Source organism: Perognathus longimembris, chromosome 26, assembly GCF_023159225.1.
Source record: "Perognathus longimembris pacificus isolate PPM17 chromosome 26, ASM2315922v1, whole genome shotgun sequence".
Taxonomy (NCBI): Eukaryota; Metazoa; Chordata; class Mammalia; order Rodentia; family Heteromyidae; genus Perognathus; species Perognathus longimembris.
Window position 1 is genome coordinate 7,560,412 of NC_063186.1, and position 25,359 is coordinate 7,585,770.

Consider the following 25,359-nt stretch of genomic DNA (forward strand, 5'->3'; position numbering starts at 1 on the left):
CACTTTGAGCCCCAGCACCACTTCTAGCTTCTTCTGTGATTAACTGGAGATGCGAGTCTCACCAAGTTTCCTGCCCAGCTTCAAACCAAGATCCTCCAATCTCCACCTCCTGAGCAGCTAGGGTTACAGGCATGAGCCACCAGCACCGGGAGTCATTGTTACTTTGGGCTCCATTTCGCCCTGTCTGGCCTGCCCTTTTATTCTCCTCCTGTGACCTGTGCAAAGAGCCAAGGATGGCTTATTCCTTGCAAAGGAGAAAGTGCTGAAGGCAGCTCCCTGGAGAAGTGAGCCGGAAAGGACCGGCAGAGTGCCCCCACCGTGGACTCTTCTCCACCACCCCCCGCCCCTGCACCCAGGGAATTATCCAGCTGTATTACAACAATTTTTTCCTAGAGCACAGCCAATACCTCAACACCATGGACGTCCACAGATGTAACACAGAGCCATTACTGTGCCGGCTTGATCCTCCCAGTCGCCAGATATTTAAGTGTCAACGTTTCCCTTGGCTCCAGGGATGATTTCTTGACCTTGAACCCAGCACACACAGGGCCCACGGTCCCATGTGTTCATCTCTTTTCTTCTTTGGCCCAGGATCAAACTTAGATCAAAGAGACCGAGTGCTTCGCTTCTTTATTACTCTCAACATCGGGAATTGTGCAAAGTGGTTGGAAGTTATTTTCTCAAGGCTCAAAAGATTTTTCAATACTCAGATTTCCTCCGTACTATTCTCACACCCTGCCTGGTCTCAACACGTACCTGAGGGCCCTGAACTCCTGGTAAGCCTTCTGGTCCATCTGGGCCAGGAGTGCCGGGTTTTCCCTGTGATGAGGATGAATCAGGCTGTTAGTTCCGTGTTGTCTGGGAATCTGAGTTCCACAGGTCCAACAGCAGGATTTTTTTTTCCAGTTATAGGACATGAACTAAGGCCTGGGAGCTGTCCCTGAGCTTCTTTTGCTCAAGGATAGCACTCTACCACGGTAAGCCACAACTCTACTTCCGGCTTTCTAGGACTTCATTGGAGATAAGAGTCTCATGGATATTCCTATGTGGGCTGACTTTGAAATGAGATCCTCAGATCTAAGCCTTCTGAGTAGTTAGGATGACAGGCCTGAGCCACCTGAGCCCTGTTAGATTTTCTTTTTCTTCTAGTCCCAAAAACAATGAAGGACCTTTGCCTGTCATCCTATCTACTTAGGAGGCTGAGATCTGAAGATTGTGGTTCAAGGCCAGCCAGGGCAGGAAAAGTCCATGAGACTCTTATCTCCAATGAACCATCAGAAAACCAGAAATGGAGCTCTGGCTCAAGTGGTAGAGTGCTAGTCTTGAGCAAAAGAAGCTCAGGAATAGCCCTCAGGCCCTGAGTTCAAGGCCCAGGACCAGCAAAAAAATAAAATAAAAGGGGCTGGGAATGTGACTTAGTGGTAGAGTGCTTGCCAAGCATGCATGAAGCCCTGGGTTCGATTCCTCAGCACCACATACACAGAAAAAGCTGGACGTGATGCTGTGGCTCAAGAGGTAGAGTGCTAGCCTTGAGCAAAAAGAAGCCAGGGACAGTGCTCAGGCCCTGAGTCCCAAGCCACAGGACTGGCATGAATGAATGAATGAATAATAAAATGTACTCACTGCCTCACGTATGAAACTATAACCCCAATAAATAAATTAAAAAAATAAAAATCCACCTACCTGTGGGCCTGTATGTCCCCTTCGGCCATGAGCTACCTACAATAAAAAAGAAAAAGAAATTACTAATGACCACCTTAAAGCACTGGCATAGGGGCTGGGGATATGGCCTAGTGGCGAGAGAGCTTGCCTCCTATCCATGAGACCCTGGGTTCGATTCCCCAGCACCACATATACAGAAAGCGGCCAGAAGTGGCGCTGTGGCTCAAGTGGCAGAGTGCTAGCCTTGAGCAAAAAGAAGCCAGGGACAGTGCTCAGGCCCTGAGTCCAAGCCCCAGGACTGGCAAAAAAAAAAAAGCACTGGCATAAATATATAAATTTCCACAGGGTGCTTAAACCGTTCAATATCCATTTCAGTGAAAAGCAAAACTGGTGACAACTCTGCCTTTCTAACAAAAAGTGATAACTGATGGAAGGACAGGCTATGGACAGCAATGTGCCTTCCGTCAGACTCTGACTACAGCTGCTGTCCAGCCACGCGGGGGATTGCTTCCAATTTCATTTCTTTTCCTCTTCTCCAAGTTCACCAGAAATCAGCAGTGGACCAGCCCACAGGCCAGCGGAAAAACCGAGAACAAATTCCAGGAACTTTAGAATAGCTTAAATTCAGAAATGAAAGCAAGCCAGAATGGTTTATTTTAAGCCAAACAATCTGAATGCCTGTCAGAAGTGAATCATCTGAAACATTCATGAGTTACTCAGTATAGCATTATTAATTAAAAAAAAAAATACCCACCCAAACTGTCCGTACCATTTCTCATTCTGTGGAAGGTTAGGAAGGCCACGTCAATGCTTCATAGATCAGGAAGTCAAAAAGGCAATAAGGCAGGGAGCCAGTGGCTCACGCCTGTCATCCTAGCTACTCAGGAAGCTGAGGTCTGAGGTTGGAGATTCAAATCCTATCGAGGCAGTAAAGTTCACGAGAACTTTCTGGCCTGGACCCTTTGTCTCTGCCTCTCAGGCCTCCATATCCAATATAGTCTTCTGGCATAGCTGTTGATAGCGGCTTAAGCCTACATGTCTGGCTGGGAATGTGGCCTAGTGGTAGAGTGCTTGCCTGGCATGCATGAAGCCCTGGGTTCGATTCCCCAGCACCGCATACACAGAAAAAGCCGGAAGTGGCGCTGTGGCTCAAGTGGTAGAGCGCTAGCCTTGAGCAAAAAGAAGCTCAGGGACAGTGCCCAGGCCCTGAGTTCAAACCCCAGGACTGGGGGGTGGGGGAAGGGGAAGGTAAGGCTGGTGGCTCGTGCCTGTCATCTAGCTACTTAGGAGGCTGAGATCTGAGGATTGAGGTTGAAAGCCAACCCAGGCAGACTATTTTTGCCCGTGGAGATTCTTATCCTCTGACCTCACCAGCCAAAAGCTGGAAAATGAGCTGTGGCTCAAGTGGTAGAGCACCAGCCTTGAGGAAGACTCCCCACATGGCATTTCGCAGACGCTACGGGTGTCACGGGACTTGTCCGGAAGGGCTCTTACTGTCTTTCTTCTGGAGCCCGGCGTTCCTGGGAGGCCTGGCCATCCTCTTCTCCCCTGTCAAAGGAACAGAGAGACCAGAGGGCCACGATGGGCTCCCGTCCAATGATAGCGTTCCCTTCCTCTGGAATGTGTGAGGTGGCTTCTGCTGGCCACCAATCACATCTCCAGGTGGGCGGGACCTGAGGGACGGCTTCCTCCGGATGCTCCCTTAGACAGTGGTGATTCCGTTCCTCCCTGCCTCAAAGATGGTAAGGCACGGGCCTGAGACAGGGCATGGGCCTGCCTTTTCTCCTTCACATCAGACTTTTCCTGGATAGTTCTCATCAAGAGGATCCAGGGATTCATATTACCCAGATAACTTGTTTTTTTTTGTGTGTGTTTTTTTTTTTAAATCCTGGAAAACAGGCTAATAACACCAGATTGTGATTTGTGAGAGTTCAATTCCAAGAGACTTCTTGCCTTGAGGTTATAAGACTTACACTCCAACCACGGCCTGTTCTTTCTGTCACACGCTAATGACAAGATGTCTTTGAGACTATGTAAAATTTGAATGTTGGGAAGGACTGGATCTTTAAAAAATATATTTTTTAAAGTGAACTGGGTGCTGATGGTTTACATCTGTCATCCTAACTCCTTAGGAGGCTGAGATCTGAGGACCACAGTTCAAAACCAGCCAGATTAGGAAAGTCCATGAGACTCTTACCTCTAATGAGTCATCAAAAAACCAGATGTAGAGCTGTGGCTCAAGTGGTAGAGCACCAGCCTTGAAGAAAAAATGTTTAGGGACAACACCTAGACCCTCAGTTCAAGCCCTAGTGAGGTGCCAGACTTTGAAGTCAGGCCCCACCACGTGAACCCCATTTTAGAATCGAACCCTGAGCCAATCAGATTTGTACCTGTGTTCTAATCTTGCTTGCACAGCTGATTGTTGTAACCTTGTTCTTTGCCTTTATAAGCCCTGTGTAATCACAGCTCGAGGCTTCCTCCTAACCTCCTGCTGTGTCGGTGGGTAGGACGTGGCCCGAGTTGGCAGCTCGTTAAATAAAGCCTTGCCTTGCTTTTGCATTTCGGAGTGTCTGAATCTCGGTGGTCTTCTTGGGGGTGGTCTTGCGACTTGGCACAACATTTGGGGTTTCGTCCGGGATAGCCCCAGAGACCCCGAGATCCCAGACTCCGAAGGTAAGAAAACAGCACTGTTCATTTGTCTTGTCCTGTAATTTGTCTGTTTTGCTTTTGCTTGTAGGGCGCGAGTCAGTTTGGTTTTTGGCCGGAACTGACCAGGAGGACCTCCTAAACGAGACTCAACCCGCCCACCTTGTACTTGGGTCTGCTCCTTCTGCTTATCTGGCAGGAGGTTGTGGGCCAACTTGGGTCCACTCCTCCCGTACCCTGGCAGGAGGTTGTGGGCCAACTTGGGAGATCTCCAACTCGTAACTCGGGTCCACTCCTTCTGCACCCTTGCAGGAGGTTGTGGGCCAACTCGGGTCCACTCCTTCTTACAGGAGGTTGTGGGCCAACTCGGGTCCACTCCTTCTTACAGGAGGTTGTGGGCCAACTCGGGTCCATGCCTTCTGCACCCTTGTAGGAGGTTGTGGGCCAGCTTGGGAGATCTCCAACTCGTAACTTTTCTTAGGCCTGTGTGTTTTCCTCCTTTTGTATTAATTGTTTTGTTTTTGTAGCCTTTTGGAAGAAATTTGGAAGTAAAATTGTCCTAAATAATTATTGCAAAGTGAGAAAAGGAGAATTATGGCTACCAAAATGTTTAATTGCCATTCCAGCTTCTTTGTAGGTTTTTTTGTAACAGTTTCCAGCAGGCCCACAGAGAAGCACAGGTGATTCCTACAAGTTTGTCAAGATCTAATACTGACCCTTAATAAGTTCCAGGTAAGAGAGCATGCTTAAAAACTACTTCTGTGTGGACCACCTTGTTGCTTATAATTGGAGTAAAGTGGCCCCTTATAAGACTCATTGATCTGAATCTGCGGTTCGAAGCCAGCCCGGGCAAAGAAAGGTCCCTGTGAGAGACTTGTCTCTAATCAGCCAGCAGAGTGCTGGGAACGGAGTGGTGTGGAGCTCAAAAGTGGTACGGTGCTAGTCTTGAGCTGGAGAGCTGAGGGACAGCACTCAGGCCCTGAGTCCAAGTCGAAAGTCACTCCTCCTGGGACAAAAGTGATGGAGCATCCAGAGGCAGTAAGCCACTGCTTGGATGGCAGAGATGGTGTCAGATCCTAGAGTCACTACTGTTGGCCTTTCAAAAGTTAAAGCCGGGAAGTCCTAGAAGAATAGTTCATAAGCATGCCTTTCCAATGCCCATGTCTGTCTACTGGGCAGGAATTTGCCAGTCATCTGTGATAGTGGTTAGTAAGGGTAAGTTTGTCAAATGAGAGGATAGATTAAAATCTCACCCCCCGCATTTACTCAAAGCCCTGACTGGCAGTGAGAATTTTAAGCTCATACATCTGTTTAGTAAAGAAAGCTTGTAGACCTGAGATTGTGTCCTTATTGAGATCTGTTAAAGGCCTGCAAAGGTATATTGTTAAAAATTTCAAGATCTGTCAGCTTACCAATGCCCCCAATCAACAGATTACTAAAGGAGCTCGCCTCTGTGGGAATAGGCCAGGCGTGTATTGGGAAGTAGATTTCACAGAAATTACAAATATTTGCTAGTTTTTGTAGACACCTTTTCAGGATGGGTTGAAGTCTATCCAACAAAGCATGAGACTGCGAATGTAGTGGCTAAGAAGATCCTGAAAGAAATCCTACCCAGGAGACTAAACTCCTTAGAACCACGGTGGAAGGGACCCTAGACGGCATCGCCACTTGGGTTCATTGCTTCCACGCCAGGCCAGCTGACCCCTTTGCCCTGGATGACAACTACCGTGATGGAACATGGGAGGTCTCCAAGCACCCAACTCAGCCGCTTTGCCTTCGCCTCAAGACTGAGACTAAGGTTATAGGTTCCTGGCTAGGTAAGGTCTACGCCCCTGAGTCAGCCTGAAGAAGTTACAGAAGATGGATGATCTTCACCCATCAGCCCCCCTTTAAAACCGAGGGACCAGAGTTATTTTCGGATACTACTTTGGGCCCTACTGGCCCATGCCTTACCTCTATATCATCCCCTAGACATGCAAGCCATTGAAATGGACAGAATGGAGCCATGATTGGCTCCCAAGGTACCAAAAAGAAAAAGGGGGAAATGAGGTGCCAGACTTTGAAGTCAGGCCCCACCACGTGAACCCCATTTTAGAATCGAACCCTGAGCCAATCAGATTTGTACCTGTGTTCTAATCTTGCTTGCACAGCTGATTGTTGTAACCTTGTTCTTTGCCTTTATAAGCCCTGTGTAATCACAGCTCGAGGCTCCCTCCTAACCTCCGCTGTGTCGGTGGGTAGGACGAGGCCCGAGTTGGCAGCTCGTTAAGTAAAGCCTTGCCTTGCTTTTGCATTTCGGAGTGTCTGAATCTCGGTGGTCTTCTTGGGGGTGGTCTTGCAACTTGGCACAACACTAGGACTGGCTTTGCACCTCAAATTTAAACCCTCAGCCCCATGGGTAGCTAGGATTACAGGCATGAGCCACCAGTGTCTGGCTTGATTCCAAATTTTTTTTTTATCAGTCATTTCCTCATCTATGACTGGGAACTTGAGCCTTCTTGTCATTAATTTTACAAGTTGATGTTCAATGCCCACATCATTACCTGTCTACCATGTTCTCCTCTCGAGCCCTTGGGTCCTTGTATGTTATTGTCAAATCCAGAAACCCCCTAAAAAAGAGCAAATAGAAGATTAATAGATTTTGAGTTTGACAAGAGAAAGCAGAAGTAGGTTGAAATTACAGATGTAAGCCTCTAAATCTCAAGTAGTTGCCTCTTAAACACTCTAAGCAGAAGCTATCTAAATTAAAACATTAGAAAATAATATTTTGGAGATAAAAGTAAGTAAAGAAAAGAAAGGGCCAGGCACTGGTGGCTCCCGCCTGTCATCCTAGCTACTCAGGAGGCTGAGATCTAGGATTGCAGTTCAAAGCCAGCCTGGGAAGGAAAGTCTGTGAGACTCTTATCTCCAGGGAACCACTAGAAAACTGGAAATAGAGTTGTGGGTCAAAGTGGTAGAGTTCTACCCTTGAGCACAAGAGCTCAGCAATAGCATCCAGATGCTGAGTTCAAGCCCTGTGACCAACAAAAAAGAAGGAAAGAAAGGTCAAGTCCCCACTGAACATATAAAAACCTTAATTTGAAGAGAAAAAGGAAGTGGTGCTGTGGCTCCATGGTAGAATGCTAGCTATGATCAAAAAGGGCTCGGACAGCACCTAGGCCCTGAGTTCAAGCCCCATGTCTCACAAAAAAAAAAAAAGTGACAAGAGAAAGGATCAGATACCAGAAAATGTAGAGAAGAAAACAACCCTAGCTGAACACGGTAGCTCAGGCCTGTAATACTAGCAACTCAGGATGCTGAGAGCTGAAGATTGCTTTTCAAATCCAGCTTAGATGAGAGTATCTGTAATGGTCTTATCTCCAATGAACCACCAAAAAAGCCACAAGTGGAGCTGTGGCACAAGTGGTAGAACACCAGCCTTGAGAAAAAAAAAGCTCAGGAACAGCACTTAGGCCTTGACTTGAAGCTCCAAGACCCCCCAACACACACAAGAAAAAGAAAAGAAAAACTTTTAGTCCAAATAGAAATGCCAACTGAGCTTTCCTATGACTAGAAATTCTGAGTCAGCTTAGACTTTCGAGAATGTATCCTTTGCTTGCATTCCTATTTTTTTAATCTGGTTATATGTGTATTCTATTTATACTATCAACCTTGTTCTTCCAGATTTTTCCTGAAATAACCACCCACTAAAACCACAAGTAGGTGGAAAGAACTGCTAAATATTGAAAACTCTCTAAAGTTAGTAATGGTTTAAAAAATAACAACAACTGAAAACCAGTGCATTATAGTAGGTTGAATTTTCAGTCATTTTGAAGGAATAGTATCCCAAGATACTTATCTCAAATGAACCAGCAAAATACTGGAATGGAGATATGGTTCAAGCAGTAGAGTGCCAGGCTTGAGCTGAGAGAGGAGAGAGGAGAGAAAGGAAAGGGGAATAAGGAGAGAAGAGGGGGGAGAAAAGGAGACAGAGATCAAGAATAATTCTGCCCATATTTTAAAGTACAAAGAAGGACAACAATGGAAGATACTAGGATTCCTTATTCTCAGGCACAAGAATAATTCTAACTATGAAGAGGGTCAAACACAGATACTGCTTTTTTCTTTTTCCAGTCCCGGGGCTTGAACTCAGGGCCTGGGCACTGTCCCTGAGCTTCTTTTTGCTCAAGGCTAGCACTCTGCCACTTGAGCCACAGCACAGCATCACTTCCGGCCTTTTCTGTGTCTGTGGTGCTGAGGAATCGAACCCAGGGCTTCATGCGTGCCAGGCCAAACAACTCTACCACTAAGCCGCCCTCCCAGCCCACAAAAAAAAAACTGCTACTTCAACTCTACAGTTCTGACGGGGATTTCTCCTGGAATCCCTCCGGATGAAAGCATGTCTGTTTCAGAGGGTCAGTCAGATCAACCCCCACCTCAGCCCTCAGCCAGGCACCTACCGGGTCCCCTCGCAGGCCCTTGGCTCCGGGCTCACCACGGGTCCCTTGCGTTCCTGGGCTTCCCTGATGCGAACACAAACCAGAATATAAACAGCATGAGAAACGTGAATGAAATCCACGTACCCAAAAGCAACCCCCACGGAGAAATAAAAAACACCGAACTTTTCCGGCTGAAGTGACGTCTTTATCAAGACAGACAGGAATCTTCCCACTGAGCCCCCCAACTGGCCTCCGAGGTGAGATCCTCCCACCTCCGCTTCCTGAGTGCTGGGATGCCAGGTGTGCACCCTGACACCCGGCTGGTGCACTATCATGGAACTTGCCCAAGGTTTGGGCCTCAGGTAGATAGGAGGTGTGAGAGGCAGGTTCTAGAAGCTAGTTGGCTTCTAGATTGGAGCTGCCTGTGCCACAGAGTCACCAACACCCTCCCCCGCTCCTGTTCTTCGTGGGGCAGCTGCCTCCGTGGCCCACACACACACTTTATTCCTTCTCGTGTCAGGTCCTTTCACAGGGGGGGTTGAGGTGATTTCCCACTGGGGTGGGCACAAGCCCTTCCCCTTGATGGGAGTCTGCGGGAAGAGACGGGACCATGGCTTTGTGTTTGTTTGGGGTTTTTTTTTGGCTAGTCCTGGGGCTTGGACTCAGGGCCTGAGCACTGTCCCTGGCTTCTTTTTGCTCAAGGCTAGCACTCTGCCACTTGAGCCGCAGCGCCACTTCTGGCCGTTTTCTGTATATGTGGTGCTGGGGAATCAAACCCAGGGCCTCATGTATATGAGGTAGGCACTCCTGCCACTAGGCCATATTCCCAGCCCGGACCATGGCTTTGTGAAGGCTCAAGTCTAAGCCTCATGCTCTTCGGCAAGGTCTTGTCTTTCTACTTGCTTTTCTGGAACTCAGCCATGGCCAGAAGAATTGTCACAGCTAACGCAGCCAACCTGCGAAACACAGCTCCTAGCCAACCTCCAGACACGAGCTCAGGTCGGCCCAGAACTGGAAAAACCTCAGCCACTAAAGACATCCATGACGTGTGTGTGTGTGTGTGTGTGTGTGTGTGTGTGTGTGTGTGTGTGTACCAGTACTGGAGCTTGAACTCAGGGCCTTGCACTCTCATGTGGCATTTTTGCTCAACGCTGAGGTTCTACCACTTGAACCACTATGGCTCTTTGCTAGTTAACTGGAGATCAAAGTTACCCGGACTTTTCTTGCCCGGGCTGGCTTTGAACTTTAATCCTCAGCTCTCAGCCTCCTGAGTTGCTAGGGTGACAGGCATATGAGCCACCGGTGCCCAGCATATCCATGTTTATTAACATATGTGACTGATGCGTTCATGAATGCTTGTTCCCCAAACAACTTTTGTGGCAATAGACAGTGGCTTAATCAAAGGCAGTTCTTTCACTACCTTTAATTTCAAGTAGAGTTTTGGTTTTCCCTGTATTGAGGCCCCTACCTGGGACCCCTCATCGCCTTTTTCTCCTTTTCTTCCAGGAAGACCACTGTCACCCTAGAGAGAGAGAGAGAGAGAGAGACTCAAATTCTCATTATTCTGGGTGGGAAATAGCTCAGCAAGGATTGGGGTGGGGGCAGGGGGGGAGGTAAGAAGGGAAGGTTCTACCTGTTCTCCATTTAAGCCATCGATCCCACTTTCCCCAGCTTCTCCCTGAAAGGAACACAATGTGAAAAGAAATTTAAAAATTAAAAAAATAAAATAAAGAATACACTATGTCACATCTGTGTGGAAAGAAGTCAGACATCCAATAAAACGAGGCATTAAAACAAACCAGCCTCTTCGTTCAGTGGGGCCTGAACAGTCTCAAAAGATGGCTTTCCGTAACAGAAAAACTGTCAACAAGCAAGCCATAAACAGAGTCTATAATCAAAGACAGAAAGGAGCCATTAGGAAAGGAAAGGGCAACAGCAACGTTGGTGATCCAACCCCCCCCCCGCCCCCCTCTGTCACCAACATTCTCAAGCGCCAAACTACTTCTGGATTACCAGGAGGGGGAGATTGAGTAGATTGGGTGTGGCGGCCCACCTACCTGCTGCCCATCCAGCCCTCTGGATCCCTGCAGACAGAAGGGACAGTGGCGGTTAGGAGGAGGTCGCCTTCGCCCCCGAGAGGACATCACATCGTGATAGAGGTCCTATGCCGGGGGGACTTACCTTGGGACCCTTGTTGCCACGCCAACCCTTGGCCCCCTGCTCTCCAGCCGGTCCGGGGCCTCCTCGTTCTCCCTGAGAAGCAACACAGGTCTAGATGAGCTTCCAGGATGGCAATCCAGGGCCTGTGGTGGATGCTCAGTACATTTTTTTGGGGGGTTGACAGTAAGAGGGGAATGTGCTTTTATAAACCAGAATTGATGCTTATAAAGAACTGAAACAAATCAAAACGACCCCGATGACAGCCCTTGGCTCTTCTCTCATCTTGTCTTTTTTTCCCCTCTCAATCCCGTGAGCCACACCTCCACGTCCAGCTTTTCTGCTGGGTCATGGAAATCTCCATCACGATGGGTCTGTTCCAACTAGCTTGGAACCTCCAGATCCTCAGCGACCAGCCTTCCCCGTGTGCCTTTGCAAAAGGGAGCAGGCAGAGAGGAGACAGCAGCACTCTCTGACTCCCCAGGACTAAAAAAAAAGGTCACTTGGCATTAAGTTCACCGGGCAAAGATGGCGGGAAGTCATGGCAGAGACTGGAGATCAAGCACAGGGAGAAAAGCCTAAGATTTCTACAAGTGCTTCAACCACACCCAACCTGGGCGATGACCCAGGGGAATTGTATATTGTAGATATGCAATTAGGAAAGAAGAAATGCAAAAGAAAAAAACAACAACAACATAAAGCCTGGACTCACAGCAATGCCTTCTTCTCCCAAGTAGCCTTCGCTGCCTTTGAAACCGGGGCTCCCCTGGAAGAAGAGAAGGAAAAGGAAAACGTGAGCATTTGTCTGTTTCAGAAGCTATCCAAGCACGGCCCCATCTTGCCAAGATGTGAGGAAACAGTCCGGTTACATTATACACATACAAAGAAATGGAATGTTCAGACCAGTAGCCAGATAATTGACAGGAGTAGAATACAGAGCTCAAGCTCCTTTCTAGGCAAGCATTCCAACAAACAAAACTATCTCTACCTCTGACAGAATTGCCTTTTTAATTGAATTTTTAATAAGGATTTATGCTATACATAGAAAAACAGACATTCCACCCCCCACACATACCACACAATTCTTTCAGAGCTGTTTAAAAAAAAAAACCCTCCATTCTTTCTGCATAAAGTAGAAACCTTCAGGAAATCATTTCTCCAAACACTGTCTTTACAGACACAGTGTTAATCTACAAAGTAGCTGGAAATCAAGCACATACAAAAATAAGTCATAATGAAGTTTCTACCCGGCTTGGCAGGCCTGAGTTTGAACTGAGGGCCTTGGTTTTGCTAGGCTACCATTTCAGCCATGACTAGAAATTTCATCGGGATAGGCTTAGAATATGTCCTTTTTGTTGACTGTAATCTCTGCCTGTCTCGTATGGAGATTTAAAATCAGAGCCTCACATTTGCTAGGCTTGCTTGTTCACTTGGCACTCTATACCACTTGAGCCACACCTACAGCCCTGCTTTTTGCTGGCTATTTTGAAGATGGGAGTCTCTTGGACTCCCGGGCTGGCTTTGAACAGTAATCCTCCAAATCTCAGCCTCCTGAAGAACTAAGATCACATGCATAAGCCATGATGTCCAGCTCAAAAAATATATTTTAAAAAATATTAGGAAATATATAAATCAATGTTATGGGTTATTAAAAATAACAGTTGGCCTGTTTTTGCAGAGGTAACCGTGAAATATCAATATCTTTTGTTTTTATTTTTTTGCCAGTCCTGGGGCTTTGAGCTCCGGGCCTGAGCATTGTCCCTGGCTTCTTTTTGCTGCTCCAGGCTAGCACTCTGCCACTTGAGCCACAGCGCCCCTTCTGGCTTATTCCATATATCTGGTGCTGAGGAATCGAACCCAGGGCTTCACGCGTATGAGGCAAGCGCTCTACCACTGAGCCACATTCCCAGCCCCTTCCATATCTTTTTTTTTTTTTTAAGATCCCATTCAATCTTCATTCTATCCCTTTGCGTTAGGCAGAACTGATCGTCTCTACTCAGCTCTGTGACCGAGTATATAAGGGAATGGTGGAGATGGATTCGAATCCGGGTCTGCGCAGTTCCAAGTTCTGATGGAACTCTCTTTGTGATGGGCAGAGATTCCTTCTTCCCACCCGAGACCAAGTCTGAAAGACATTCCCGCCCCCCATCCGGACCGAGGAGGCGGCAGCAACCCGCCGTGCGCGTCACCTTGTCCCCGGGCGTCCCTGTGAGTCCCGCGCTGCCCTCCTCGCCCAGGCACTTGCAGAACAGACAGCAGCAGGTCCTCTCTGCCACGTTGATCTGGGGAAGTGGGAGAAACAGAAGACCCTTGGGACCTTGCTTCCTAATAAATACACCACGTGCGCATGCGCGATGTCCACTAGCTATTTTGTTCAAGGCTGGTACCCTACCACTTGAGACACTGCTCCAGTTCCAGTTTTTTGCTGGTTAATGAATGATAAAGACTATCACTGGACTTTCCTGCCCCAGCTACCTTTGAACTTTAATCCTGAGCTCCTCGCCTCCTGAGTGGCTAGGGTGACGGGCACGAACCACCAGCGCCCAGTTTCCAATTGTATGCTTCACATACATCCCTTGCTCTCTAGCATCTAATATTCCTTTCAAACGCCCCGTTCCTTAGGTGGCTTGTTAATTCAGAGAAGACATTCCTCACACACACCCCACCCCACCCCCAAGTGATCAGAGTGCGTTTCAGTTCGCACCTACAGACAATTGGACATGTAAGCCCATCGGCTCTTTGTAAGTAACTCACCAGCTGTCTTGACAGCTGACTTCCGAGATCCCTCATGCCCATTGTGAACTGGGTCCTGTAATCAAATCCTTTCCCGAATTCGATGTAGAGAAGGTCAGCCAGGTCATCACTGGAATGGTCAGCTCTGTCCAGGGCCACGGTCAGGAGGGCGTTCAGGCCTGTGCAAGGCAGGGGGCCATTCTCCAGGTGAGGTGGGCGTGGCGACTTGGTTCTTCATTTGTATATTTAAATAGCCAGTCTCAGGAACGGGAGAAGGGGATTCAATCCACCCTCCCCTCACCCAGCCTCGTGATACGAAGCTCATACCACCACCATAAAGGAACTAAATTTTTTGTTTGGTTTTGGTTTTTGTGCTGGTACTTGGACTTGAACTCAGGGCCTAGGTGCCATGCCTGAGTTGTATGTGTTTTTTTTCCTTCAAAGATGGTGTTCTACCAATCAAAGCACTCCTCCACATACAGCTTATTGGTGGCTAATTGGAAATAAGAGTCTCATGGACTTCCTTTGCCTGTGTTGGCTTCAAACCCCAATCCTCAGATCTCAACCTCATGAGTAGTTAGGATTACAGGTGTGAGCCATTGGTGCTGGAGTCAGATTTCTATTCCTTTTTTTTTTTAAGTTGGTCATGGGGCTTGAACTCAGGGCCTGGGCGCTGTCCCTGAGCTCTTTTGCTCAAGGCTAGCACTCTCCCACTCTAAGTCACAGCACCACTTCCTGTTTTCTGGTGATTCCTTGGAGATAAAGAGTCTCATGGACTTTCCTACCCAGGCTGGCTTTGAACTAGGATCCTCAGATCTCAGCCTCTGAAGTATCTTGGATGATAGGCATGAGCCACCAGTGCCTGGCTCTCAGATTTCTGTTCTTGTTGAAACCAGATGGATGCAAGGAGTCATTCCATCAGTCCTTGTTTTATTAGGAAGTAACAGTAAGTCAGATTGACCGTTGGGTTTAGAATGAAAAAGTCTCTTTTTTTGTTTTTGGTTAATGAGGTCATAAACACCACCGTCGGCCCATCTGGGGTCTGAAGGACTGGATTGTAAAAAGCTTTGAAGACATGAATCAACTTGTCCAGCCGCGTTCATAATGTTAGAAGAAAATAATGTGACTCCTACATTCTTTGGTCAAGGAGAAATACTGTGCTCAGGAACTGCAGTAGACTCAGCAGAAATGGCCACGTGACTCCCGCGGGGGCAAGGGAGGAGGAGAAGCCTCAGGAGAGGAAATACAGGACAGGGCTTGGTACTCGGGACTTGGTGTTCCATACGCGGAGAACACGAGCAGAAAAGCAGGCATCGTTCCTCTGAGCACATTGCCATACTGGGCATCTACTGAGCAGACACGCAGTCAAATCCTGACTATGTCAATATGGAGCCGGTGGTCCACCTCTGCTATCCTAGCTACTCAGGAGCCCGAGGTCTAAGGATGGCAGTGTCAAGTGAGGCCGGGCAGAGATGTCTTCAAGACTCTTATTTCCAATGTGCCAGCAAAAGGCTGGACTGGAGGCATAGATCAAGTGGTAGAGCACCACCTCGGCAAGAAAGCCAGTTGAGAGCATGAGGCTCAAGGTTCAAACCCCAGTACAAGCACGCATACACGCATACCCATGTACATACGCACACAAATACATTCGGGACTATCTTGAATACCTGGAAATGTAAGATCCAGAGTGGCATTCGGGAGATGACAAAGTGAACACACATACCCGGCCCCCCTTCCTTCTTTTCCATCCTTGCCTCTCACTCCGTACCTGCTTTTCTCAATTCGTCAGATTTTTGTTCCAGTTTCTCAATATCCTCATCCAAACCGTCTGAAAATAAAAGGACCACCTGGGCGTGTTCCAAAAGAAAAGAAAAATATGTATTTTTTTTTAAAGAAGGGTTTTTTTGAGGGGGCAACTTTAGGTCAATAAGGAACATAAAATCATGGTACCTTGCCTCTGGCAGCTGACTTATTCTGGAAAGCATCCCAGAGCGAGGTCAAGAAGCGCGTGTTGAGAAGCGCAGGCCCACGCACGGTTACGCCCTGCAGGCTGTGCAGGATGCTGTCGCTGTAGATCTCGAACTTGGGAGAGTACCTCTCCATGGCGTTGGTCACCTGGAAAGCCACGCTGACCTGCGTCTCCGCGCCCACCTCGCAGCTCACCCCGTCCAGGTTGCTGAGGGCGCGTAAGAGTTCTGGAAGGTATGACGTCATCCAGGGCTGACCGTCGAGCAAATTCTGCCCCCGCTGCTGCGTGGAGACATCGAACCCAACCACGACGTCCACGAAACAATCTAGGATCCGAAGCAAAGAAGCGTATGGACATGAACGGCAGACTTGCCCTCCCCACCAGCCTCTATTCTTTAGAAACCGAAGTTGGGGGCTGGGAATATGGCCTAGTGGCAAGAGTGCTTGCCTCTTATACATGAAGCCCTGGGTTCGATTCCCCAGTACCACATGTACAGAAAACGGCCAGAAGTGGCGCTGTGGCTCAAGTGGCAGAGTGCTAGCCTTGAGCAAAAAGAAGCCAGGGACGGTGCTCAGGCCCTGAGTCCAAGCCCCAGGTCTGGCAAAAATAATAGTAATAAAATAAAATCAGAGCCAAACAACCTAAATGCTCCTGGTGACTTTAGGAAAAGTTAAGAATACTAGACAAGCGAGCTGGGGGGGACGTGGGGGGGGGGAGAGATTTCAGAGAAGACAGAAGGGAAACGAACATGGAAACTTGATGGAATACTTACTGCTCTCAGTCCCAGAGGTGCAAATGTTGCGAACAATCCTCTTCTTGACCTTCCTGAGCTCGTCGAAGTTATGAACCGTCAGCTTCCTGTCGGCCGAGCCGGTGATCTGCAGCAGCTGTTGATGGTCCACGTCCCCGATGCCCACGGAATAGATGGTGACCCCTTGGCGCCTCAGCTCCACGGCGGCCGGGGCCACGTCGTCTTGGGACTGGCCATCCGTGAGGACCAGCAGCACCTGCGAAGTTCCTTCCTGGATCCGACTCCCCGTGTCTGGCCGGAAGTAACGGGCCACCTGCCAGAGGGCGGCCCCGATGTGAGTGTACCCGAAAATCTGCTGGATCTTCTCGATCTCCATCCCGATCTTCTTTCTGCCGGTGAAGGCACCCAGGGGAAACTCGGGGTGGTAGGTGTGGCTAAACTGGGCCACGCCTATCTGCACTCGGTTGAGGCCCACGTCAAAGTCTTCAACCACTGAGGTGAGAAATGCCTTCATCTTCCGGAAGTCGTCGGGGTGGATGCTGTTGGAGCCGTCCATGAGGAAGACCAGATCAACCTTGTCGATCTCACAGTCTCGAAAGAAGAGGAAGGAAGAGAACACGTTACCACCAGGAGCTGTGCTTTCTTGAAACCCATCAGGAGTAAATGAGTATTTTGCATCTACATAGAGATGATTTCTACACAGAGGGCAAAAGGAGGATGACTATGGACTCAGTTTATTTGCACATAAGAAAAGAACAACGGTGGACGCCAGTGGCTTAGACCTGTGATCCTAGCTACTCAGAAGGCTGAGATCTGAGGATCCTAGTTCAAAGCCAGCCGGGGCGGAAAAGTCCGTGAGACTCTTATCTCCAATGAGCTACTCAGAAAAAGCTAGAAGCTCAAGTAGTAAAGCACTACCCTTGAGCACAAAGAGACTCAGGGATAGCACCCAGGCCCTGAGCTCAAGTCTCAGGACAAGCAAAAGGAAAAGGACAATGAAACACAGTAAAATTGTTTTAATAAGGGAAAACTGACCTGGGTGGGAGGAGGTAGGAGAGCTGACATCCTAGCTACTAAGGAGGCTGAGATCTGAGGATCACAGTTTGAAGTTAACCTGGGCAGGAAAGGCTATGAGACTCGTGTCTTCAATTAACTGATAGAAAGTAGAGATATAGTTCCAAGTGATGGAGCAGCAGCCTTGAGTGAAAAAATTAAAGGACAGCACCCAGGCCCTGAGTTCAAGGCCTAGTATCAGCACACCAAAATTTTAAATTAAAAAAAGAATGAATATCAGACAGTAATTTGAATGGAGGATATTGATAGGAATCCATTGTGTTCATGTCTGGAAATGTGAATATCATTCCCCTTTGTACAACTAATGCATGCTGATGATTTTGTTGTTGTTGGTCTTGCATCCTACCACTTTGAACCACAATGCTACTTCTGGTTTTCTGGTGGTTAGTTGGAGATTGTCTCACTGACTTTTCTGCCCATGCTAGCTTCGAATTGTGATCGTCAGATCTCAGCCTCCCGAGTAGGTACAATTATAGCTATGAGCTACTAGCAACCAGCTAAAATTTTAATTTAAAAATAAATGATGTTTCTCAAAGTGGTAGCTTCTGCTATTACATGGGGCACTTAATTGGATAGGAAATAAATCCAAAGAGTTCTTTTTAAAAGGCAACAAGAGGGCTGGGAGTATGGCCTAATGGCAAGAGTGCTTGCCTCCTACACATGAAGCTCTCAGTTCGATTCCCCAGCACCGCACCACATATATGGAAAACGGCCAAAGGGGGCACTGTGGCTCAAGTGGTAGAGTGCTAGCCTTGAGCAAAAAGAAGCCAGGGACGGTGCTCAGGCCCTGAGTCCAAGGCCCAGGACTGGCCAAAAAAAAAAAAGGCACCAAGAGATGAACCACTCACTTGGCCTTTTCCATTTTTCTTTTCTCTCTTTTTTTTTTCTTTTTTGCCAGTCCTGGGGCTTGAACTCAGGGCCTGAGCACTGTCCCTGGCTTCTTTTTGCTTGAGGCTAGCACTCTACCACTTGAATCACAGCACCACTTCTGGCTTTTTCTATATATGTGGTGCTGAGGAATTGAAACCAGGGCTTCATGTGTACGAGGCGAGCACTCTACCACTAGGCCACATTCCCAGCCCCCTTTTCCATTTTTCTTGTCCTATCCACTTTGGTTGCACTATTTTTATTTCTGCGAAATCAGAGAAATAGTTATGGAATGACACCAAGAAACTTGTTATCTTTAGCCTAAAGTTGTTTCTAGAAAGTCCAGGATCAGTAGTAACAGAGGACACACTAATAATAATAATAATTAATAATGACATTTATCCATGTAGGGATTCTAACAGAAACAGATGGTGTATATTATTGACTTAGCCTCTTTGGCTAGTTGCACAGTAATTTTTTTTTCTGGTTTTCTAAGGAGAATTGAGGGGAGGATTTAAAAGCATGATTTCTGATGTGTATCTATTTGTTTTCCTCTTACGTCAGCCCCCTTTCTGGTGCATGTAGGCCAAAACAAAACAAAAAAACGACCTACTTTAGAAACTGTATGCTATGATACCTTCCTTGTATTAATATAGAAAATACAAAAAGAATATGAGAAGGTGGGCGCTGGTGGCTCGGGAGGCTGAGTTCTGAAGATGACAGTTCAAAGCCAGCCTGGGCAGGAAAGTCTGTGAGACTCTTATCTCCAACAGACCACTAGAAAACCGGAAGTGACAGGATGGGAAAGTGGCTTAGCAGTAGAGTGCTTGCCTAGCATGCATGAAGCCCTGGGATTGATTCTTCAGCACCACACCGAAGTGGTGCTGTGGCTCAAGTGGTAGAGTGCTTAGCCTTGAGCAAAAAGAAGCTCAGGGATAGAGCCCAGGCCCTGAGTTCAAGGCTCAGTACTGGCACACAAAAAATTGATTAATTTTTTTTAAAAAAACAGAAGTGGAACCGTGGCTCAAAGTGGTAGTAGAGTGCTAGCCTTGAGCTCAGGGAAAGTGCCCAGGTCCTGAGTTCAAGCCCCAAGACCAGCACAAAAATAAAAAAAGGATCTCAGAGATTCTCATCAATGTATAAGCTGTGTCTGGTACACACTGCTCCTTGGCCCTTAGTTTTTTGGTAACAGTTCCTTGAATTCCCAAGTGATCCCATGGCTAACCCAACTTAATTAATTCACACTGTTAACTTCAGAAAAAGAATGAAACTGTCTTGAGAATCCAGAAAGTCCAGATAAGCAAGGAATAGCTTAAATACATGAACAGATTCTTCGGGGAATTGATTAATTTATTATATTTCTTTTGTTTCAGTGTTAAAAAGAAATGAAGTTCTGTTTTCTTGCTTCAAAGAGAACTTCCAATTAAAAAAAAAAAGAAAAAAAACAGATGTCAACTCTCCAAGGACACTTGAGAGGAATACATGAAATTTTAGCCATTCCCCACCAAGAGGTAAAAAAAAAATTGTCTCAGTTTTTAATAAGATCCATAGAGATTTTGTTAATTTGGTCAAAAGATGGAACATTTTGAAGAGACAAGGCATATGAAAACTTGAGAAGCCACATGATTTTGAAAAGGAACTGCATCCAGATGTTGGCATTGGTGGACGAACAGCATATCATCTCATGAAAAATATTTTCAGCCAGGCACCAGTGGCTCACATCTGTCATCCAAGCTACTAAGGAGGCTGAGATCTGAGGGTTCCAAGTCAGCCTGGATGATAAAGTCCACCGGCCTCTTATCTCCAATGAACCAGCAAAAAGTTGCAAGTGGAACTGTGGCTCAAGTGCACTAACTAGCCTTGAGCAAGAGGGCTCAGGGACAGTGCCCAGGCCATGGGTTCAAGGCCCAGCATCAGCACAATAAAAAAAAAAAAAGAAAAAGAAAAAGCCAAGCAGGAATATGAGACCCTGAGTTCTACTCCCAACCTCAGAAGGAAGGAAGGAAAGGGAAGGGAAAGGAAAGGAAAGGAAGGGAAGGGAAGGGAGGAGGGAAGGAGGAAGGGAGGGAGGAAGGAAGGGAAGGAGGGAGGGAGGGAAGAAAGAGGGAAAGGAACGGGAAAGAGATAGGGAAAGTAAAAGACAGGAAGATAGGCAGACAGACAGATACAGCTCTATTGATCAATCCATTGATCCTGAAGCTCTTTCCAACCCTTGAGATTCAATTATATGATAAGTTATTAAGAAAACAACAACAACACCCATCCTGTGCCCTGTCTCCTCCCTGGAGGAGGTGATCCCGAGGGCTCCCTCACTTGGACCCTTGCCATTCGTTAGGGAAAAGCCACACGGACGAGCCTTACCTACTTTAGAAGAGTTGCATACGCTGGCTGACACATCTGAAAAGATCCCCTTGAGGCCCCCGAAAGTCTCCACAAAGTAGTACTTGTCCTGGGACCCCGCCATGGCTAGCAGCTCCACAGGATTGGCGCCGGCGATGCCCACGGCTAGCACCAGGATGCCTCTGTCCCGCAGGGCCTTCGCCGTGGCGTTGAGCTTCTCCGCGTCGTGGGATTCCCCATCGGTGATCACCATGAGGACCTGGGGGACCCCCTTGTGCAGGCGGCTGCCCCGGGCTTCAGTGAACATGTGATCGGAGAAGGCGAGAGCTTCGGCCGTGTAAGTGTTGCCGCCCATGGGTTGATCGTTCTGGATCTTGGAAATCACCTCGGATTTTGTGTCCAGGGCATTCAGGTAAAACAGCACTTCCGGGTCGTCAGCATACTTCAGGGCTCCAAATCGGACTTGATTCTTGCCCACGTCGGCCTTCTTTACCAAGCCGATCATGAACTCTTTCATGATGGCGTATTCATCGTGGTCGATGCTGCCTGAGCTGTCAATTACAAACACGACATCTAAAACTTCAATCCGCTTGCATTCTGGAAGAGAAGGGAAGAGGAAAAAAAAATCAGCTGACACCAGCTCTGGGTAGCGTGGGCGATCCCTTCAACTCTGTCCTTAAATTGCTGGTGGTACCAGGCACTGGTGGCTCACTCTTGCCATCCTAGCTACTCAAGAGGTTGAGATCTGAGGATCAAGGTTTGAAGTGAGCCTGGGCACGGAGTCCCTGAGACAACTTATTTCCAATTAACTATCAAAAGTTCCAAAGTGGGGCTGGGGATATGGCCTAGTGGCAAGAGTGCTTGCCTCGTATGCATGAGGCCCTGGGTTCAATTCCCCAGCACCACATATACAGAAAACGGCCAGAAGTGGCGCTGTGGCTCAAGTGGCAGAGTGCTAGCCTTGAGCAAAAAGAAGCCAGGGACAGTGCTCAGGCCCTGAGTTCACAGCATAGGACTGGCCAAAAAAAAAAAGAGAAAAAAAAAAGTCCCAAAGTGGAGGTGTAACTCAAATGGTAGAGTGCCCGCCCTGAAAGAAAAAGTTACGGGAGGGCTGGGAATGTGGCATCGTGGTAGAGTGTTTGCCTGGCATGCATGAAGCCTTGGGTTCCATTCCTCACTAACACATAAACAGAAAAAGCCACAAGTGGTGCTGTGGCTCAAGTGGCAGAGTGCTAGCCTTGAGCAAAAAGAAGCCAGGGTCAGTGCTCAGGTCCTGAGTTCAAGCCCTAGGACTGGCAAAAAAAAAAGAAAAAGAAAGAAAGAAAGAGGGGAGGAGGGAGGGAAGGAGGAAGGAAGCTAGCAAAGGGAGGAAAGGAAGGCAAGAAGGATTTCTAAAACTTTTGGGCTATAAGATAAAAATCACAGTTCTGTGTAAGTTTTCTCATATAAGTGATTCCTCCAACATGTGCTTTCATTTATTTAAATCCATCTTTTTTTTTAAGACATAAGAATCTTGAGACTTTATTCTCAAACTAAACCTTGAGGGAAATGACCAAATAAAAATGAATTTGGCCATGTTCTTTTTTTTTTAATGGTTCTAGCATAGCTGAGTTGGAAGGTTATAATTTCTCCCTTTTTTGAATTTCTTAAAATATTGCTTTGCATTATTGGACCTCAGGATAAAAATGAACTCATTCCCCATTTGGCCCTGCTGAGTTGTCCTAGCTGGACCGTCTTGCTAAGTTAAGGTTTGAAACGGGAGATCAACGCCAGGGAAAAGAAAAGCAAGAGGGAGCCCAGGCCCCATGGAAAGGAACACATTCGTTGTGGAGAAGGACGGCGTAAGATGGTTAGGCATTCAGTCCTTGCACGGCGCCATCTTTGTCCCAAGGACCTTGGATCCAAACATGAACTCAGCCGTTCCTGAGAAACAGAACTCTGAGAAAGTATTCCTCCCACAAGCCTCCCACATTTCCTTCTTTCCTAAGAAGTCACACGGAGGCCATGTGGTGAGCTGTGGAACACGAGAGAGCCAAAGCCCTGCACCACTGGGGGGAAAGCCACGCGGGCAGAGCCACAAACCCGATTCTTCAGAAAAGCTGACTTCACAAAAGATCCCAGATCTCTCGTGGCCCTTGGGTGGCAGTCAAGCCGGCTCCGATCCCTTAGGAGACTTGGGGCTATGATTGCTTAGATGTCGCCAAGTGTCAAAGAGTTGGTATTCCTCCTAGATGGAATTACCAGGGAATAAGAAGCCCAGTAGACTCCTTTTTTCTTCTCCTCCTACAAAACACAGAGCATGTCTCATCAACCGTTTTAGTGGGAGTTGATCAGAACTGTGGCTTGAAAGCAGTTCTCCTGCCTCAGAACTCCAATAAGTTCCATCTCCTTCTAGAAACTTTTCAGAGTGCCTCTGTTATTAAGCTCATATAAATCAGCTTCGGGTTCTCTCGGTGGGGTTGTTTTTCCCCCTCTTTTATTTCCTGGTGCTGGGGATCATACCAGGACTTCGTTCATGCACGAACGCTCTACCACTGAGCCTGGTACTTCCGTCTGATCATTTCTATTCCTCTGTAGCATCAAAGGAAGAGAGACGACATCATTTACTGCCTTTGAAGGAAACTTTGTTCAAGTTCCTTCTTTGTTTCTAGCACAAACACCTCAGTGAATCAAGTATTGGCCTTTATTTTCTTTTTAAGTCAGGTGCTGCTTTTTATTTCCTTTAGTTTATGTTGATTTTCCACAGCTTCCTTTCTCTAGTTCTGCACTCAAAACTGTCTTCTCATTTTCAAATTTCAGTAACCTCTCTTCCTGCTCTTTTATAGTTTTTTGGGTTGTTTTTTTCCAGAGCTGAGGACCGAACTCGGGGCCTTGCGCTTGCCAGGCAGGCACTCTTCCGCTGAGCCAGATCCCTGTAACCTCTCTTTCTGTTCTGCTTACTCAGTAGAACATTCATAAAATCACTGTGCACTTCCCAGGTCTTGGTGGTACTGTGGTGGGGGTCTGAGTTGTTGGAGCGGGGAGGCTGCAGATAGCACTCAAGACTAATGATTAAGAGGAAGTAGCCTTAGGGCTGGGAAGGTGGCTTAGTGGTAGAGTGCTTGCCTAGCATGCATGAAGCCCTGGGTTCGATTCCTCAGTGCCACATACACAGAAAGAAGTCAGGAGTGGCACTGTGGCTCAAGTGGTAGAGCGCTAGCCTTGAGCAAAAGAAGCTCAGGGACAGTGCTCAGGCCCTGAGTTCAAGCCCCAAGACTGGAAAAAAAAAGTGCTAGTGATTCGTGCCTGTCATCCTAGCTTCTCAGGATGTTGAGATCTGAGGATCGTGGTTCAAAGTCAGCCTGATTAGGAAAGCCCTTGAGACTCTGATCTCCAATGAACCACCATAAAAATCTCAAGTGGTAGAAAGTTAGCCTTGAAGAAATTTAAAAACAAAACAACAAAAAAGCTCAGGGATAGCACCTGAGTTCAAGACCAAGGATGGGCACCTGAAGAAAGAAAACAAAAAAGGAGGGTAGAGCTGGAAGCAGAGGTGAAGTGGTAGAGCACCTGCTTATTAAGCACAAGGTCCTGGGTTCAAATCCCAGTATTCCCCTCAACTCCCACCCCGAGACACAGTCTTTGGAGAGAAAGTTCAAGATGTCACCACGCCCGGGCCTACCTTCCTGGGGACTGCATATGCCCAGGACCAGGTCGTCTTCGATGTGTTGCAGAATGTCAAAGTTCTCCACATAAAAAACCATCTCGGGCCTGCCACTGATCTCCTCCAGTTGCGTGACATTAGAGCCAAAGACGCCCACGGAGTAGATAATGATGCCTTCTTGTCTCAGCGCCTCAGCCGGCTCCTTCACCGCATCCTGGGCTTCGCCGTCGGTGATGAGGAGGAGAAATTTCCTGACGCCGGGCCGAGCCCCTTTGGTGGGGCTGAAGTACTGGGACACGAAGGTCAGGGCACTTCCGGTCAAGGTGGTTTCTCCGATGTGAGCCATCCGCTCGATGGCGTTGGAGATGTCCCGCTGCGTGGTGAACGTGTCCAGCTGAAATTCTTCCCTGTTGACGTCACTGAACTGGACCACGCCAACCCGCACCCGGTCCGCCCCGATCTGAGATCGGCTCACGAGGTTCTTCATGAAGGTTTTCATTTTGCTGAAGTTCTCAGGCCCGATACTGCCGGAACTGTCCACCAGAAACATGATGTCGGCTTTCATGTCCTTACAGGCTGTGAGGGAAGACATTAGGGCGTTGGTTCAAGTCTGCTCAAAACCCCACTCACTAAGAATTCTATTTTGAAGAGAGCCCTTAGGAGAGATACTTAGTAGGTAAGTAAAAAAAAGAAAGAAAGGCAAGTAAACCAGGTGCTGGTGGCTCACGCCTGCCATCCTAGCTATACAGGAGGCTGAGATCTGAAGATCAAAGTTCAAAGCCAGCCCAGGCAGGAAAGTCCATGAGACTCTTATCTCCAATAAACTACTCAGAAAACCAGAAATGGGAGCTGTGGCTCAAAGTGGTAGAGCACTAGCCTTGAGCATAAAAAGGTCAGGGACAGAGCCCAAGCCCTAAGTTCAAGTCCCACAACCAACCAAGAAAAGAAAAAGAAAAAAGGCAATAAAAGAGCCAGGCACCAGTGGCTCACGCCTGTAATCCTAACTACGGGAGGCTGAGATCTGAGCATCTTGTTTAGAAGCCATCCTAGGCAGGAAAGGCCATGAGATTTTTCTCCAATGTACCACCAAAACACCAGT

The 25,359-nt window shown here is 47.6% G+C and overlaps 1 protein-coding gene across 1 annotated transcript in view; it reads right to left on the bottom strand.

The window, feature by feature from the left end:
* Col6a6 (collagen type VI alpha 6 chain) overlaps positions 1-25,359 on the bottom strand; it is a 56,467-nt gene that overhangs the window by 22,127 nt on the left and 8,981 nt on the right. Inside the window, exons 5-21 of the mRNA XM_048334468.1 lie at positions 24,279-24,836; positions 20,639-21,214; positions 16,358-16,927; positions 15,567-15,910; positions 15,385-15,463; positions 13,638-13,795; positions 13,073-13,165; positions 11,596-11,649; positions 10,908-10,979; positions 10,784-10,810; positions 10,360-10,404; positions 10,195-10,248; positions 8,748-8,810; positions 6,852-6,917; positions 3,157-3,210; positions 1,684-1,719; positions 757-819 (exon numbers count right to left, since the gene is read on the bottom strand). Coding sequence (XP_048190425.1) covers positions 757-819; positions 1,684-1,719; positions 3,157-3,210; positions 6,852-6,917; positions 8,748-8,810; positions 10,195-10,248; positions 10,360-10,404; positions 10,784-10,810; positions 10,908-10,979; positions 11,596-11,649; positions 13,073-13,165; positions 13,638-13,795; positions 15,385-15,463; positions 15,567-15,910; positions 16,358-16,927; positions 20,639-21,214; positions 24,279-24,836 — 2,912 coding nt within the window. The remainder of the gene's footprint in view (positions 1-756; positions 820-1,683; positions 1,720-3,156; positions 3,211-6,851; positions 6,918-8,747; positions 8,811-10,194; positions 10,249-10,359; positions 10,405-10,783; positions 10,811-10,907; positions 10,980-11,595; positions 11,650-13,072; positions 13,166-13,637; positions 13,796-15,384; positions 15,464-15,566; positions 15,911-16,357; positions 16,928-20,638; positions 21,215-24,278; positions 24,837-25,359) is intronic.